This window comes from Panulirus ornatus, chromosome 9 (genome assembly GCF_036320965.1).
Source record: "Panulirus ornatus isolate Po-2019 chromosome 9, ASM3632096v1, whole genome shotgun sequence".
NCBI lineage: Eukaryota > Metazoa > Arthropoda > Malacostraca > Decapoda > Palinuridae > Panulirus > Panulirus ornatus.
In genome coordinates, this window is record NC_092232.1 from 29806281 (window position 1) to 29825517 (window position 19237).

Consider the following 19237-nt stretch of genomic DNA (forward strand, 5'->3'; position numbering starts at 1 on the left):
GAATAAGAGCAAGGTTATTAGGTACAGTCGGGTTGAGGGTCAAGTCAATTGGGAGGTGAGTTTGAATGGAGAAAAACTGGAGGAAGTGAAGTGTTTTAGATATCTGGGAGTGGATCTGTCAGCGGATGGAACCATGGAAGCGGAAGTGGATCATAGGGTGGGGGAGGGGGCGAAAATTCTGGGAGCCTTGAAGAATGTGTGGAAGTCGAGAACATTATCTCGGAAAGCAAAAATGGGTATGTTTGAAGGAATAGTGGTTCCAACAATGTTGTATGGTTGCGAGGCGTGGGCTATGGATAGAGTTGTGCGCAGGAGGATGGATGTGCTGGAAATGAGATGTTTGAGGACAATGTGTGGTGTGAGGTGGTTTGATCGAGTAAGTAACGTAAGGGTAAGAGAGATGTGTGGAAATAAAAAGAGCGTGGTTGAGAGAGCAGAAGAGGGTGTTTTGAAATGGTTTGGTCACATGGAGAGAATGAGTGAGGAAAGATTGACCAAGAGGATATATGTGTCGGAGGTGGAGGGATCGAGGAGAAGAGGGAGACCAAATTGGAGGTGGAAAGATGGAGTGAAAAAGATTTTGTGTGATCGGGGCCTGAACATGCAGGAGGGTGAAAGGAGGGCAAGGAATAGAGTGAATTGGAGCGATGTGGTATACCGGGGTTGACGTGCTGTCAGTGGATTGAATCAAGGCATGTGAAGCGTCTGGGGTAATCCATGGAAAGCTGAGTATGTATGTATATTTGCGTGTGTGGACGTATGTATATACATGTGTATGGGGGTGGGTTGGGCCATTTCTTTCGTCTGTTTCCTTGCGCTACCTCGCAAACGCGGGAGACAAAAAAAAAAAAAAAAAAAAAAAAACATATGTAAGTAGGAGAGATGGCCAGAGAGCGCTATTGGATGATGTGTTAATTGATAGGTGTGCGAAAGAGAGACTTTTGGATGTTAATGTGCTGAGAGGTGCAACTGGAAGGATGTCTGATCATTATCTTGTGGAGGCGAAGGTGAAGATTTATAGGGGTTTTCTGAAAAGAAGAGAGAATGTTGGGGTGAAGAGAGTGGTGAGAGTAAGTGAGTTTGGGAAGGAGACTTGTGTGAGGAAGTACCAGGAGAGACTGAGTACAGAATGGAAAAAGGTGAGAACAAAGGACGTAAGGGGAGTGGGGGAGGAATGGGATGTATTCAGGGAAGCAAGGATGGCTTGCGAAAAAGATGCTTGTGGCATGAGAAGCGTGGGAGGTGGGGTGATTAGAAAGGGTAGTGAGTGGTGGGATGAAGAAGTAAGATTATTAGTGAAAGAGAAGAGAGAGGCATTTGGACGATTTTTGCAGGGAAAAAATGCAAATGAGTGGGAGAGGTATAAAAGAAAGAGGCAGGAGGTCAAGAGAAAGGTGCAAGAGGTGAAAAAGGGGGCAAATGAGAGTTGGGGTGAGAGAGTATCATTAAATTTTAGGAAGAATAAAAACATGTTTTGGAAGGAGGTAAATAAAGTGCGTAAGACAAGGGAGCAAATGGGAACTTCAGTGAAGGGAGCTAATGGGGAGATGATAACAAGTAGTGGTGATGTGAGAAGGAGATGGAGTGAGTATTTTGAAGGTTTATTGAATGTGTTTGATGATAGAGTGGCAGATATAGGGTGTTTTGGTCAAGGTGGTGTGCAAAGTGAGAGGCTTAGGGAAAATGATTTAGTAAACAGAGAAGAGGTAGTAAAAGCTTTGCGGAAGATGAAAGCCGAAAGGCAGCAGGTTTGGATGGTATTGCAGTGGAAGTTATTAAAAAAGGGGGTGACTGTATTGTTGACTGGTTGGTAAGGTTATTTAATGTATGTATGATTCATGGTGAGGTGCCTGAGGACTGGCAGAATGCTTGCATAGTGCCATTCTACAAAGGCAAAGGGAATAAGAATGAGTGCTCAAATTACAGAGGTATAAGTTTGTTGAGTATTCCTGGTTAATTATAGGGGAGGGTATTGATTGAGAGGGTGAAGGCATGTACAGAGCATCAGACTGGGGAAGAGCAGTGTGGTTTCAGAAGTGGTAGAGGATGTGTGGATCAGGTGTTTGCTTTGAAGAATGTATGTGAGAAATACTTAGAAAAGCAAATGGATTTGTATGTAGCATTTATGGATCTGGAGAAGGCATATGAGAGAGTTGATAGAGATGCTCTGTGGAAGGTATTAAGAATATATGGTGTGGGAGGCAAGTTGTTAGAAGCAGTGAAAAGTTTTTATCGAGGATGTAAGGCATGTGTACGTGTAGGAAGAGAGGAAAGTGATTGGTTCTCAGTGAATGTAGGTTTGCGGCAGGGGTGTGTGATGTCTCCATGGTTGTTTAAGTGTTTATGGATGGGGTTGTTAGGGAGGTGAATGCAAGAGTTTTTGGAAAGAGGGGCAAGTATGCAGTCTGTTGTGGATGAGAGAACTTAGGAAGTGAGTCAGTTGTTGTTCGCTGATGATACAGCGCTGGTGGCTGATTCATGTGAGAAACTGCAGAAGCTGGTGACTGAGTTTGGTAAAGTGTGTGAAAGAAGAAAGTTAAGAGTAAAGGTTATTAGGTACGGTAGGGTTGAGGGTCAAGTCAACTGGCAGGTAAGTTTGATTGGAGAAAAACTGGGGGGAAGTAAAGTGTTTTAGATATCTGGGAGTGGATCTGGCAGCGGATGGAACCATGGAAGCGGAAGTGAATCATAAGTTGGGGGAGGTGGTGAAAATTCTGGGAGCCTTGAAGAATGTTTGGAAGTCGAGAACATTATCTTGGAAAGCAAAAATGGGCATGTTTGAAGGAATAGTGGTTCCAACAATGTTCTGTGGTTGTGAGGCATGGGCTATGGATAGAGTTGTGCGCAGGAGGGTGGATGTGCTGGAAATGAGATGTTTGAGGACAATATGTGGTGTGAGGTGGTTTGATTGAGTAAGTAATGGAAGGGTAAGAGAGATGTGTGGAAAAAAAAAAAAGAGTGTGGTTGAGAGAGCAGAAAAGGGTGTTTTGAAATGGTTTGGTCATATGGAGAGAATGAGTGAGGAAAGATTGACCAAGACGGTCTATGTGTCAGAGGTGGAGGGAACGAGGAGAAGTGGGAGACCAAATTGGAGGTGGAAAGATGGAGTGAAAAAGATTTTGTGTGATCAGGGCCTGAACATGCAGGAGGGTGAAAGGAGGGCAAGAAATAGAGTGAATTGGATCGATGTAGTATACCGGGGTTGACGTGCTGTCAGTGGATTGAATCAGGGCATGTGAAGCGTCTTGGGTAATCCATGGAAAGCTGTGTAGGTATGTATATTTGCGTGTGTGGACGTATGTATATACATGTGTATGGGGGTGGGTTGGGCCATTTCTTTCGTCTGTTTCCTTGCGCTACCTCGCAAACGCGGGAGACAGCAACAAAGCAAAAAAAAAAAAATATATATATATATATATATATATATATATTTGTATGTAGCATTTATGGATCTGGAGAAGGCATATGATAGAGTTGATAGAGATGCTCTGTGGAAGGTATTAAGAATATATGGTGTGGGAGGCAAGTTGTTAGAAGCAGTGAAAAGTTTTTATCGAGGATGTAAGGCATGTGTACGTGTAGGAAGAGAGGAAAGTGATTGGTTCTCAGTGAATGTAGGTTTGCGGCAGGGGTGTGTGATGTCTCCATGGTTGTTTAATTTGTTTATGGATGGGGTTGTTAGGGAGGTAAATGCAAGAGTCCTGGAAAGAGGGGCAAGTATGAAGTCTGTTGGGGATGAGAGAGCTTGGGAAGTGAGTCAGTTGTTGTTCGCTGATGATACAGCGCTGGTGGCTGATTCATGTGAGAAACTGCAGAAGCTGGTGACTGAGTTTGGTAAAGTGTGTGGAAGAAGAAAGTTAAGAGTAAATGTGAATAAGAGCAAGGTTATTAGGTACAGTAGGGTTGAGGGTCAAGTCAATTGGGAGGTGAGTTTGAATGGAGAAAAACTGGAGGAAGTGAAGTGTTTTAGATATCTGGGAGTGGATCTGTCAGCGGATGGAACCATGGAAGCGGAAGTGGATCATAGGGTGGGGGAGGGGGCGAAAATTTTGGGAGCCTTGAAAAATGTGTGGAAGTCGAGAACATTATCTCGGAAAGCAAAAATGGGTATGTTTGAAGGAATAGTGGTTCCAACAATGTTGTATGGTTGCGAGGCGTGGGCTATGGATAGAGTTGTGAGCAGGAGGATGGATGTGCTGGAAATGAGATGTTTGAGGACAATGTGTGGTGTGAGGTGGTTTGATCGAGTAAGTAACGTAAGGGTAAGAGAGATGTGTGGAAATAAAAAGAGCGTGGTTGAGAGAGCAGAAGAGGGTGTTTTGAAATGGTTTGGGCACATGGAGAGAATGAGTGAGGAAAGATTGACCAAGAGGATATATGTGTCGGAGGTGGAGGGAACGAGGAGAAGAGGGAGACCAAATTGGAGGTGGAAAGATGGAGTGAAAAAGATTTTGTGTGATCGGGGCCTGAACATGCAGGAGGGTGAAAGGAGGGCAAGGAATAGAGTGAATTGGAGCGATGTGGTATACAGGGTTTGACGTGCTGTCAGTGGACTGAATCAAGGCATGTGAAGCGTCTGGGGTAAACCATGGAAAGCTGTGTAGGTATGTATATTTGCGTGTGTGGACGTGTGTATGTACATGTGTATGGGGGGGGGTTGGGCCATTTCTTTCGTCTGTTTCCTTGCGCTACCTCGCAAACGCGGGAGACAGCGACAAAGTATAAAAAAAAAAAAAAAAAAATATATATATATATATATATTTTTTTTTTTTTTTTTTTTTTTTATACTTTTTTTTATACCTCATCCATAAACAAATTAAACAACCATGGAGACAACACACACCCCTCCCGCAAACCTACATTCACTGAGAACCAATCACTTTCCTCTCTTCCTACACATACACATGCCATACATCCTCGATAAAAACTTTTCACTGCTTCTAACAACTTGCCTCCCACACCATATATTCTTAATACCTTCCATAGAGCATCTCTATCAACTCTATCATATGCCTTCTCCAGATCCATAAATGCTACATACTAATCCATTTGCTTTTCTAAGCATTTCTCACATACATTCTTCAAAGCAAACACCTGATCCACACATCCTCTACCACTTCTGAAACCACACTGCTCTTCATCAATCTGATGCTCTGTACATGCCTTCACCCTCTCAATCAATACCCTCCCATATAATTTACCAGGAATACTCAACACTTTTTTTTTTTTTTTTTTTTTTTGCTTTGTCGCTGTCTCCTGCGTTTGCGAGGTAGCGCAAGGAAACAGACGAAAGAAATGGCCCAACCCACCCCCATACACATGTATATACATACGTCCACACACGCAAATATACATACCTACACAGCTTTCCATGGTTTACCCCAGACGCTTCACATGCCTTGATTCAATCCACTGACAGCACGTCAACCCCGGTATACCACATCGCTCCAATTCACTCTATTCCTTGCCCTCCTTTCACCCTCCTGCATGTTCAGGCCCCGATCACACAAAATCTTTTTCACTCCATCTTTGCACCTCCAATTTGGTCTCCCTCTTCTCCTCGTTCCCTCCACCTCCGACACATTTATCCTCTTGGTCAATCTTTCCTCACTCATTCTCTCCATGTGCCCAAACCATTTCAAAACACCCTCTTCTGCTCTCTCAACCACGCTCTTTTTATTTCCACACATCTCTCTTACCCTTACGTTACTTACTCGATCAAACCACCACACACCACACATTGTCCTCAAACATCTCATTTCCAGCACATCCATCCTCCTGCGCACAACTCTATTCATAGCCCACGCCTCACAACCATACAACATTGTTGGAACCACTATTCCTTCAAACATACCCATCTTTGCTTTCCGAGATAATGTTCTCGACTTCCACACATTCATCAAGGCTCCCAGAATTTTTGCCCCCTCCCCCACCCTATGATCCACTTCCACTTCCATGGTTCCATCCGCTGCCAGATCCACTCCCAGATATCTAAAACACTTCACTTCCTCCAGTTTTTCTCCAATCAAATTCACCTCCTAATTGACTTGACTCTCAGCCCTACTGTACCTAATAACCTTGCTCTTATTCACATTTACTCTTAACTTTCTTCTTTCACACACTTTACCAAACTCAGTCACCAGCTTCTGCAGTTTCTTACATGAATCAGCCACCAGCGCTGTATCATCAGCAAACAACAACTGACTCACTTCCCAAGCTCTCTCATCTACAACAGACTTCATACTTGCCCCTCTTTCCTAAACTCTTGCATTCACCTCCCTAACAACCCCATCCATAAACAAATCAAACAACCATGGAGACATCACACACCCCTGCCGCAAACCTACATTCACTGAGAACCAATCACTTTCCTCTCTTCCTACACGTACACATGCCTTACATCCCCGATAAAAACTTTTCACTGCTTCTAACAACTTGCCTCCCACACCATATATTCTTAATACCTTCCACAGAGCATCTCTATCAACTCTATCATGTGCCTTCTCCAGATCCATAAATGCTACATACAAATCCATTTGCTTTTCTAAGTATTTCTCACATACATTCTTCAAAGCAAACACCTGATCCACACATCCTCTACCACTTCTGAAACCACACTGCTCTTCCCCAATCTGATGCTCTGTACATGCTTTCACCCTCTCAATCAATACCCTCCCATATAATTTACCAGGAATACTCAACACAAATAAATAACCTTACCAACCAGTACAATAATACAGTCACCCCCTTTTTTTTATTTTTAAAGATTTTAAAAAAATTCCTCCACGCAATACCATCCAAACTTGCTGCCTTGCCGGCTTTCATCTTCGGCAAAGCTTTTACTACCCTCTTCTCTGTTTATCGAATCATTTTCCCTAACCCTCTCTCCTGCACACACACCACCCCACCTCGACAAACACCCTATATCGGCCACTCAATGCATCAAACACATTATCAACAAACTGCAAAATACTCACAACCATCTTCCTCTCACATCCCACTACTGTTATCTACAGCTCCCCAATTTGCAGCACCCTTCACTGAAGTCCCTTTGCTTGCTCCCTTGTCCTTCAACGCACTTTTTTACCTCCTTCCAGAAACATCTTTTATGCCTTCCTAAAATTTAATGATACTCTCCACCCCACTCTTCATTTGCCCTCTTTTTCACCTCTTGCACCTTTCTCTGCCCTCCTGTCTCGTCTTTTATACTCTCCAACTCAAATGCATTTTTCCACAGCAAAAAAATCCCAAATGCCTCTCTCTTCTCTTTCACTAATAATCTTACTTCTTCATCCCACACCTACTCACTACCCTTTCTAATCACCCCACCCTCCCATCTCTTCGCAAAAGCACAAGCATCTTTTGGTGCAATCCATCACTGATTCCCTAAATCCATCCCATTCCCTTCCTCCCCCACTCCCCTTACTTCCATTGTTCTCACCATTTTCCCATTCTTTACTCAGTCCTCTCCAGTATTTTTTTTCTATTTCCCTATCCCTCACACAAGTCTCCTTCCCAAGCTCCACTTACTCACACCACTCTCTTATTTCCCACCCCAACAATTCACTCTTCTTTTCTAGAAAACCCAACAAATCTTCCACCTTAGAGCCTCGCACAAGATAAGATCAGAGACTTCCGTCCAGTTGCACCTCCTCTGCACATTAACATCCAAAAGTCCTCTTTCGCGCCAGCCTGCCAATAAACACATCAGCCAATAACGCTCTTCGGGCTTATCACCTCCCTACGTACATATGGTATACCTTAGGTATATCTCGCTTTTTAAACCAGGTATTCCATTCACCAGTCCTTTTTCCAGCACAATACATCTACAAGCTCTCACCATTTTCAAATTAACAACACTGAACCCCCATGTATACCAATATTCCCATCAACTGCCACATTACTCACCTTTACATTCAAATCACCCATCACTTATAATCCGGCTCGTGCATCAAAACCACTAACACACTCATTCAACTTCTCCCAAAACATTTGCCTCTCATGATCTTTCTCTCATGCCCAGGTGCATATCACCAATAAAGACCATCCTCTCCATCAACGTTCAGTTTGTAGCCCATATTAATCGAAAATTTTACTTTCTTACATTCTATCACATACTCCCCACAACTCCTGTTTCAGGATAGTGCTACTCCTTCCCTTGCTCTTGTCCCTCATATCACTAACTCCTGACTTTACCCCAAATCTTCCCAAACCACTCTTCCCCTTTACCACTTGAGCTTCGTTCACTCAAGCCAAAACATCCAGGTCCTCTCCTCAAGACAATGCTACCGATCTCACCCTCAGTTTCACAATCTTGGGTACATCACACACAATTTAGACAAACCCTAGTCCTAAGCCTTCGAGGAGGCTGACACTCCCCCGCGTGACTCCGTCATTCTGTTTTCCCATTTTAGAAGAGTTAAAAAATACAAGGAGGGAGGATTTTCTGGCCCCCCGCTCCCGTCCCCTCTAGTCGCCTTTACGACCCCCCCACGCGAGACGCGTGGGAAGTATTCTTTCACCCCTATCCCTAGGAATAATATATATATATATATACATATATATATACATACACACACACACACACACATATACACACACACACACATAACATATATCGAATCATATGAAAAAATGTTAAGAAACCATATATACAGATATATATATATATATATATAATAGATATATATATATATATATATTTTTTTTTTTTTTTTTTTTTCTTTGTCCCTGTCTCCTGCGTTTGCGAGGTAGCGCAAGGAGACAGACGAAAGAAATGGCCCAACCCACCCCCATACACATGTATATACATACGTCCACACACGCAAATATACATACCTACACAGCTTTCCATGGTTTACCCCAGACGCTTCACATGCCTTGATTCAATCCACTGACAGCACGTCAACCCCGGTATACCACATCGCTCCAATTCACTCTATTCCTTGCCCTCCTTTCACCCTCCTGCATGTTCAGGCCCCGATCACACAAAATCTTTTTCACTCCATCTTTCCACCTCCAATTTCGTCTCCCACTTCTCCTCGTTCCCTCCACCTCCGACACATTTATCCTCTTGGTCAATCTTTCCTCACTCATTCTCTCCATGTGCCCAAACCATTTCAAAACACCCTCTTCTGCTCTCTCAACCACGCTCTTTTTATTTCCACACATCTCTCTTACCCTTACGTTACTTACTCGATCAAACCACCTCACACCACACATTGTCCTCAAACATCTCATTTCCAGCACATCCATCCTCCTGCGCACAACTCTATTCATAGCCCACGCCTCACAACCATACAACATTGTTGGAACCACTATTCCTTCAAACATACCCATCTTTGCTTTCCGAGATAATGTTCTCGACTTCCACACATTCATCAAGGCTCCCAGAATTTTCGCCCCCTCCCCCACCCTGTGATCCACTTCCGCTTCCATGGTTCCATCCGCTGCCAAATCCACTCCCAGATATCTAAAACACTTCACTTCCTCCAGTTTTTCTCCAATCAAACTCACCTCCTAATTGACTTGACCCTCAGCCCTACTGTACCTAATAACCTTGCTCTTATTCACATTTACTCTTACCTTTCTTCTTTCACACACTTTACCAAACTCAGTCACCAGCTTCTGCAGTTTCTTACATGAATCAGCCACCAGCGCTGTATCATCAGCGAACAACAACTGACTCACTTCCCAAGCTCTCTCATCCACAACAGACTTCATACTTGCCCCTCTTTCCTAAACTCTTGCATTCACCTCCCTAACAACCCCATCCATAAACAAATTAAACAACCATGGAGACATCACACACCCCTGCCGCAAACCTACATTCACTGAGAACCAATCACTTTCCTCTCTTCCTACACGTACACATGCCTTACATCCTCGATAAAAACTTTTCACTGCTTCTAACAACTTGCCTCCCACACCATATATTCTTAATACCTTCCACAGAGCATCTCTATCAACTCTATCATGTGCCTTCTCCATATCCATAAATGCTACATACAAATCCATTTGCTTTTCTAAGTATTTCTCACATACATTCTTCAAAGCAAACACCTGATCCACACATCCTCTACCACTTCTGAAACCACACTGCTCTTCCCCAATCTGATGCTCTGTACATGCCTTCACCCTCTCAATCAATATCCTCCCATATAATTTACCAGGAATACTCAACAAACTTATACCTCTGTAATTTGAGCACTCACTCTTATCCCCTTTGCCTTTGTACAATGGCACTATGCACGCATTCCGCCAATCCTCAGGCACCTCACCATGAGTCATACATACATTAAATAACCTTACCAACCAGTCAACAATACAGTCACCCCCTTTTTTTAATAAATTCCACTGCAATACCATCCAAACCTGCTGCCTTGCCAGCTTTCATCTTCCGCAAAGCTTTTACTACCTCTTCTCTGTTTACCAAATCATTTTCCCTAACCCTCTCACTTTGCACACCACCTCGACCAAAACACCCTATATCTGCCACTCTATCATCAAACACATTCAACAAACCTTCAAAATACTCACTCCATCTCCTTCTCACATCACCACTACTTGTTATCACCTCCCCATTTGCACCCTTCACTGAAGTTCCCATTTGCTCCCTTGTCTTACGCACTTTATTTACCTCCTTCCAGAACATCTTTTTATTCTCCCCAAAATTTAATGATACTCTCTCACCCCAACTCTCATTTGCCCTTTTTTTCACCTCTTGCACCTTTCTCTTGACCTCCTGTCTCTTTCTTTTATACATCTCCCACTCAATTGCATTTTTTCCCTGCAAAAATCGTCCAAATGCCTCTATCTTCTCTTTCACTAATACTCTTACTTCTTCATCCCACCAGTCACTACCCTTTCTAATCAACCCACCTCCCACTCTTCTCATGCCACAAGCATCTTTTGCGCAATACATCACTGATTCCCTAAATACATCCCATTCCTCCCCCACTCCCCTTACTTATACCTCTGTAATTTGAGCACTCACTCTTATCCCCTTTGCCTTTGTACAATGGCACTATGCATGCATTCTGCCAATCCTCAGGCACCTCACCATGAGTCATACATACATTAAATAACCTTACCAACCAGTCAATAATACAGTCACCCCCTTTTTTAGTAAATTCCACTGCAATACCATCCAAACTTGCTGCCTTGCCGGCTTTCATCTTCGGCAAAGCTTTTACTACCTCTTCTCTGTTTATCGAATCATTTTCCCTAACCCTCTCTCTCTGCACACCACCTCGACCAAGACACCCTATATCTGCCACTCTATCATCAAACACATTCAACAAACCTTCAAAATACTCACTCCATCTCCTTCTCACATCCCCACTACTTGTTATCAGCTCCCCATTTGCACCCTTCACTGAAGTTCCCATTTGCTCCCTTGTCTTACGCACTTTATTTACCTCCTTCCAGAACATCTTTTTATTCTTCCTAAAATTTAATGATACTCTCTCACCCCAACTCTCATTTGCCCTCTTTTTCACCTCTTGCACCTTTCTCTTGACCTCCTGTCTCTTTCTTTTATACATCTCCAACTCAAATGCATTTTTTCCCAGCAAAAATAATCCAAATGCCTCTCTCTTCTCTTTCACTAATAATCTTACTTCTTCATCCCACCACTCACTACCCTTTCTAATCACCCCACCTCCCACTCTTCTCATGCCACAAGCATCTTTTGTGCAATCCATCACTGATTCCCTAAATACATCCCATTCCTCCCCCACTCCCCTTACTTCCATTGTTCTCACCTTTTTCCATTCTTTACTCAGTCTCTCCTGGTACTTCCTCACACAAGTCTCCTTCCCAAGCTCACTTACTCTCACCACTCTCTTCACCCCAACATTCACTCTTCTTTTCTGAAAACCCATACAAATCTTCACCTTAGCCTCCACAAGATAATGATCAGACATCCTTCCAGTTGCACCTCTCTGCACATTAACATCCAAAAGTCTCTCTTTCGCGCGCCTGCCAATTAACACATCATCCAATAACGCTCTCTGGCTATCTCTCCTACTTACATATGTATACTTATGTATATCTCGCTTTTTAAACCAGGTATTCCCATTCACCAGTCCTTTTTCAGCACATAAATCTACAAGCTCTTCACCATTTCCAATTACAACACTGAACACCCCATGTATACCAATTATTCCCTCAACTGCCACATTACTCACCTTTACATTCAAATCACCCATCACTATAACCCGGTCTCGTGCATCAAAACCACTAACACACTCATTCAGCTGCTCCCAAAACACTTGCCTCTCATGATCTTTCTTCTCATGCCCAGGTGCATATGCACCAATAAATACCCATCTCTCTCCATCAACTTTCAGTTTTACCCATATTAATCGAGAATTTACTTTCTTACATTCTATCACATACTCCCACAACTCCTGTTTCAGGAGTAGTGCTACTCCTTCCCTTGCTCTTGTCCTCTCACTAACTCCTGACTTTACTCCCAAGATATTCCCAAACCACTCTTCCCCTTTACCCTTGAGCTTCATTTCACTCAGAGCCAAAACATCCAGGTTCCTTTCCTCAAACATGCTACCTATCTCTCCTCTTTTCACATCTTGGTTACATCCACACACATTTAGACACCCTAGTCTAAGCCTTCGAGGAGGATGAGCACTCCCCGCGTGACTCCTTCTTCTGTTTCCCATTTTAGAAAGTTAAAAAATACAAGGAGGGGAGGATTTCTGGCCCCCCGCTCCCGTCCCCTCTAGTCGCCTTCTACGACACGCGAGGAATGCGTGGGAAGTATTCTTTCACCCCTATCCCTAGGAATAATATATATATATATATATACATATATATATACATACACACACACACACACACATATACACACACACACACATATACATATATAAACATATGAAAAATGTAAGAAACATATATACATATATATATATATATATATATATATATATATATATATATATATATATTTTCTTTTTTTTTTTTTTTTTTGCTTTGTCGCTGTCTCCCACATTTGCGAGGTAGCGCAAGGAAACAGACGAAAGAAATGGCCCAACCCACCCCCATACACATGTACATACATACGTCCACACACGCAAATATACATACCTACACAGCGTTCCATGGTATACCCCAGACGCTTCACATGCCTTGATTCAATCCACTGACAGCACGTCAACCCCGGTATACCACATCGCTCCAATTCACTCTATTCCTTGCCCTCCTTTCACCCTCATGCATGTTCAGGCCCCGATCACACAAAATCTTTTTCACTCCATCTTTCCAACTCCAATTTGGGTTCCCTCTTCTCCTCGTTCCCTCCACCTCCGACACATATATTCTCTTGGTCAATCTTTCCTCACTCATTCTCTCCATGTGCCCGAACCATTTCAAAACACCCTCTTCTGCTCTCTCAACCACGCTCTTTTTATTTCCACACATCTCTCTTACCCTTACGTTACTTACTCGATGAAACCACCTCACACCACACATTGTCCTCAAACATCTCATTTCCAGCACATCCATCCTCCTGAGCACAACTCTATCCATAGCCCACGCCTCGCAACCATACAACATTGTTGGAACCACTATTCCTTCAAACATACCCATTTTTGCTTTCCGAGATAATGTTCTCGACTTCCACACATTCTTCAAGGCTCCCAGAATTTTCGCCCCCTCCCCCACCCTATGATCCACTTCCGCTTCCATGGTTCCATCCGCTGCCAAATCCACTCCCAGATATCTAAAACACTTCACTTCCTCCAGTTTTTCTCCATTCAAACTTACCTCCCAAATGACTTGACCCTCAACCCTGCTGTACTTAATAACCTTGCTCTTATTCACATTTACTCTTAGCTTTCTTCTTTCACACACTTTACCAAACTCAGTCACCAGTTTCTGCAGTTTCTCACATGAATCAGCCACCAGCGCTGTATCATCAGCGAACAACAACTGACCCACTTCCCAAGCTCTCTCATCCACAACAGACTGCATACTTACCCCTCTTTCCAAAACTCTTGCATTCACCTCCCTAACAATCCCACCCGTAAACATATTAAACAACCATGGAGACATCACACACCTCTGCCGCAAACCCACATTCACCGAGAGCCAATCACCCTCCTCTCCTCCTACACGTACACGCGCCTTACATCCTCGATAAAAACCTTTCACCGCCTCCAACAACTTGCCTCCCACACCATATATATATAGATATATATATATATATATATATATATATATATATATATATATATATATATAGATAGATAGATAGATAGATAGACAGATTGAGGGTCAAGTCATTGGGAGGTAAGTTTGAATGGAGAAAAACTGGAGGAAGTAAAGTGTTTTAGATATCTGGGAGTGGATCTGGCAGCGGATGGAACCATGGAAGCGGAAGTGAATCATAGGGTGGGGGAGGGGGCGAAAATCCTGGGAGCCTTGAAGAATGTGTGGAAGTCGAGAACATTATCTCGGAAAGCAAAAATGGCTATGTTTGAAGGAATAGTGGTTCCAACAATGTTGTATGGTTGCGAGGCGTGGGCTATGGATAGAGTTGTGCGCAGGAGGGTGGATGTGCTGGAAATGAGATGTTTGAGGACAATGTGTGGTGTGAGGTGGTTTGATCGAGTAAGTAATGTAAGGGTAAGAGAGATGTGTGGAAATAAAAAGAGCGTGGTTGAGAGAGCAGAAGAGGGTGTTTTAAAATGGATTGGGTACATGGAGAGAATGAGTGAGGAAAGATTGACCAAGAGGATATATGTGTCGGAGGTGGAGGGAACGAGGAGAAGTGGGAGACCAAATTGGAGGTGGAAAGATGGAGTGAAAAAGATTTTGTGTGATCGGGGCCTGAACATGCAGGAGGGTGAAAGGCGGGCAAGGAATAGAGTGAATTGGATTGATGTGGTATACCGGGGTTGACGTGCTGTCAGTGGACTGAATCAGGGTATGTGAAGTGTCTGGGGCAAACCATAGAAAGTTGTGTGGGGCCTGGATGTGGAAAGGGAGCTGTGGTTTTCGGGCATTATTGCATGACAGCTAGAGACTGAGTGTGAATGAATGGGGCCTTTGTTGTTTTTTCCTAGTGCTTCCTCGCACACATGAGGGGGGAGGGGGATGGTATTCCATGTGTGGCGAGGTGGCGATGGGAATGAATAAAGGTAGACAGTGTGAATTGTGTGCATGGGTATATATGTATGTGTCTGTGTGTGTATATATATGTGTACATTGAGATGTATAGGTATGTATATTTGCGTGTGTGGACGTGTATGTATATACATTGTGTATGGGGATGGGTTGGGCCATTTCTTTCATCTGTTTCCTTGCGCTACCTCGCAAACGCGGGAGACAGCGACAAAGCAAAAAAAAAAAAAAAAAGATATATAATATCAATTGCTCCTTTCCACTAGACAGCTTCACATTAGCATTAATATTCAAGAGCTTATTTTGAACTGCTTGCCGATATCATGACTTTTGTATGGCTACTAGGTGTTGTATGGCAACTTAGTGATGCCTCAGCTATGATAATAGCTGACGCACTCCCTCCTCCACTCCTTCGGGAGATCTGAGAGTGTAATTCAGCACTATACCAAGGCCATACAAGCTGTGTCATCTCTATTGTTTGTACATATCTTTTACTTTTGCATGTATTTCTTTCATTTTATACAGAAAAACATAATATCTGAATGATGCACACCCTCCTCCACCACCCTTATTGGGATCTATGTGTATACTTCAGTGCCATACTATACTGTGGCAATTCATGTTAAGTGACATGTTTGTACATATCCTTTACTTTTACATGCATTTCTTTCACTTTATAATAGGAAACAACATTCAAATAAGCACATTCTCCTCCACTAACCCATTTGGGAATCTATGCACATACTTTAGTGCTTTTTTGTATGTACCTTTTTACTTTAACAGATATTTCTTTCATTTTATAATGTGAAAGAGAAAACTGAAGATGATTTTATTTTTCAATTCATGTTTAGCTTTGCACAAGTTACTTTTAAGGTTTCGAACAGAGTAAATAACCCAACCAACTGTTCCTATAACACAAAAAGAATATCTAAAATGTTGAGGAAAAGGTCAGTAACACTTGTAGACTGAGAAAAAGAGGTGCAAAACATATACAAATCAATGCACAGCAAGAAATGAATGGTTCAGCCATATTTCCAAAATCCAGGTTTGATTGTAAAATAAAGCTTTGTTCCTTGAAAGATCATAGTGAAAGCAGTGGTTCGTGCAAAGTGATCTAGTCCTTAGGAACAATTGGTGGGATTACTTACATATCATTTTTGGAATCTAGCCTATCACTTCCATTTTGAGTAGAGTATTCAAATTCCTATTGCTTACTGGCTGACTTTTATTTAGAAAATGGATATTTTCCATTACAAAACCTTTAGTTAATACAAGATAATGATTCCATAACAATCTCAGCATGATGAATTATTAATTATGGAGGGAATTATTCATATGAAACAAATTTATTTTCATTTTAAACTGAAATAAAAAAACTTAAATCTATATTAGAGTGAAAAATAGGGTACCCCTTATCACATAAATTCACCAAAATACAAGCAAAACATAAACTACTTAAGATTAAAGCAAACATATGATAAACTAAGCTGAGAGGCAGGATGATACATCTCTAAAATGCAACACTGCCACTGTGACACTACCTTAAATGCATCCAAGCCCTAAAAATGCAAGCAATCATACACTTTAGAAGGGAGGAGTATTAGTAGGTTACCTTAGCTTTAGAATACTGAGGGGATGGGCACTGCTCAGCATCACTTTCACAGGAAGAGTTGCATGAGCTTCTCTCAACAGCCATAGGAGGTAGTTTGTGGGGGGAGCAGCAGCTGGGGTGGGTTACACTGGTATCAGACAGCTGTTGGTAGAGGTGTAGGCTCTTGTATTAATGTTCAAAGAGTGGAACTTTTCAAATACAGATATATACATAAAAATCAAACCAAATACCAATGCATACACTACAATGAATGGAGTAACAATAACAAAGTTGCCGACTTCTAGAAGAAGCATACTGTATACCCACCCATCAATCTTTAATGAATTCTACTGTACATGAATGGTGCTTCACACTTAAGCTCTATCAGTATGGGCATTTTCCTAAGCCATCTTCAAAACTAACAAGAAATTTATGGACATACAAATAACAATGATGTTATCTAAGAATTCTTCTGCATCAAGGAAAACACAAAATTCAGTGCGTTATGAATTTACTGGAAGAAACCAAGACACTATGAATGACAGAATATGAAATATGGACAGCTAGCCTGCAAAATTTGCATTTAAATCCAGATATATTAATATAAATATGGTGGAAATAATTTCACAGCCACTGAACATGGTTTTCTATAATAACAGAAGTGCTTGAGAGAATATGCAAACAGGAACTCCAGTGCTCTCTGCATATAATTTCCAAAATATCTATAAATAAAATATTTGGAATTTTACATCAGTGCAAAATGATTAATGTAGTAATCATGGTCTTTTATGGCATTAACACTTTTGGTGCTATGGGCATCAACTGATGCTTTCAGTAGCAAGGTTCTACTGGAGTCTTTTATGGCATTAACACTTTTGGTGCTATGGGCATCAACTGATGCTTTCAGTAGCAAGGTTCTACTGGAGTCAATCAACAAGTTCTTTCCCAACACAACCTGAATTCTGTTTGAACTATTCTGATGGCAATGCACACAAAAGATGAGTCACTGGAACTCCCCAGAGGCCTCAGCAACCCACTATTGACCAAGGTGTTCTCCTTCTCTTGGGACTAACCATATCTTAGGTTCCCACCTTAATGCACACCACTGCCCCCACCACCAATACTTAGGATTCAGTAAATATTTTTTTCCTAAACTAAGAATCCTTAGCTCTTAATGCATATGAAAATTAATGGTTTCCATACGTTTTAGACACCTAATCATATAAATAAAAAATATGATTTTTTTTGCATACTTAAAACAGTCTACCAAATAATGTGTTTTCCTAAAGTGGGAATATTTGAATCTTAATTCATGAGAAAAAAAAAATGTTTTTATTGACTTTAGAGAACATAACTTATTCTGAGTAGTGAGGGAATCCAAACACATCAGTTGAACAATGAAAGAGTTTACAAAGAATTGTGTCTTAAACTTAATTAAGATTATCTTACCTTGTTTATTTATAGAAATTCTCTGTTAATAAAAGTATCAAAAATATCCAGCAGGATTTCATGCTCGTCACTGATGCCAATATTCAAAGGGTAAAAATGTTCTTGACAGACATATACATAAGTGGATGTAACCAAGATGAGAAAAAAGGAGAGATAGGTAGTATGTTTGAGGAAAGGAACTTGATGTTTTGGCTCTGAGTGAAACAAAGCTCAAGGGTAAAGGGGAAGAGTGGTTTGGGAATGTCTTGGGAGTAAAGTCAGGGGTTAGTGAGAGGACAAGAGCAAGGGAAGGAGTAGCACTACTCATGAATCAGGAGTTGTGGGAGTATGTGATAGAGTGTAAGAAAGTAAATTCTAGATTGATATGGGTAAAACTGAAAGTTGATGGAGAGAGATGGGTGATTATTGGTGCATATGCACCTGGGCATGAGAAGAAAGATCATGACAGGCAAGTGTTTTGGGAACAGCTGAATGAGTGTGTTAGTGGTTTTCATGCACAAGACCGGGTTATAGTGATGGGTGATTTGAATGCAAAGGTGAGTAATGTGGCAGTTGAGGGAATAATTGGTATGATGGGGTGTTCAGTGTTGTAAATGGAAATGGTGAAGAGCTTGTAGATTTATGTGCTGAAAAAGGACTGATGATTGGGAATACCTGGTTTAAAAAGCGAGATATACATAAGTATACTTATGTAAGTAGGAGAGATGGCCAGAGAGCGTTATTGGATTGCGTGTTAATTGACAGGCGTGCGAAAGAGAGACTTTTGGATGTCAATGTGCTGAGAGGTGCAACTGGAGGGATGTCTGATCATTATCTTGTGGAGGCTAAGGTGAAGATTAGTATGGGTTTTCAGAAAAGAAGAGTGAATGTTGGGGTGAAGAAGGTGGTGAGAGTAAGTGAGCTTGGGAAGGAGACCTGTGTGAAGAAGTATCAGGAGAGACTGTGTACAGAATGGAAAAAGGTGAGAACAATGGAAGTAAGGGGAGTGGGGGAGGAATGGGATGTATTTAGGGAATCAGTGATGGATTGCGCAAAAGATGCTTGTGGCAT

At 41.9% G+C, this 19237-nt stretch overlaps 1 protein-coding gene across 15 annotated transcripts in view; it reads right to left on the reverse strand.

Annotated features, from left to right (window-relative positions):
- Positions 1–19237, reverse strand: part of phtf (putative homeodomain transcription factor) — a 260330-nt gene that overhangs the window by 117481 nt on the left and 123612 nt on the right. For all 15 annotated transcript variants that reach the window (XM_071664936.1, XM_071664929.1, XM_071664942.1 and 12 more), the window contains one exon: positions 16760–16900. In XM_071664936.1, coding sequence (XP_071521037.1) covers positions 16760–16900 — 141 coding nt within the window. The remainder of the gene's footprint in view (positions 1–16759; positions 16901–19237) is intronic.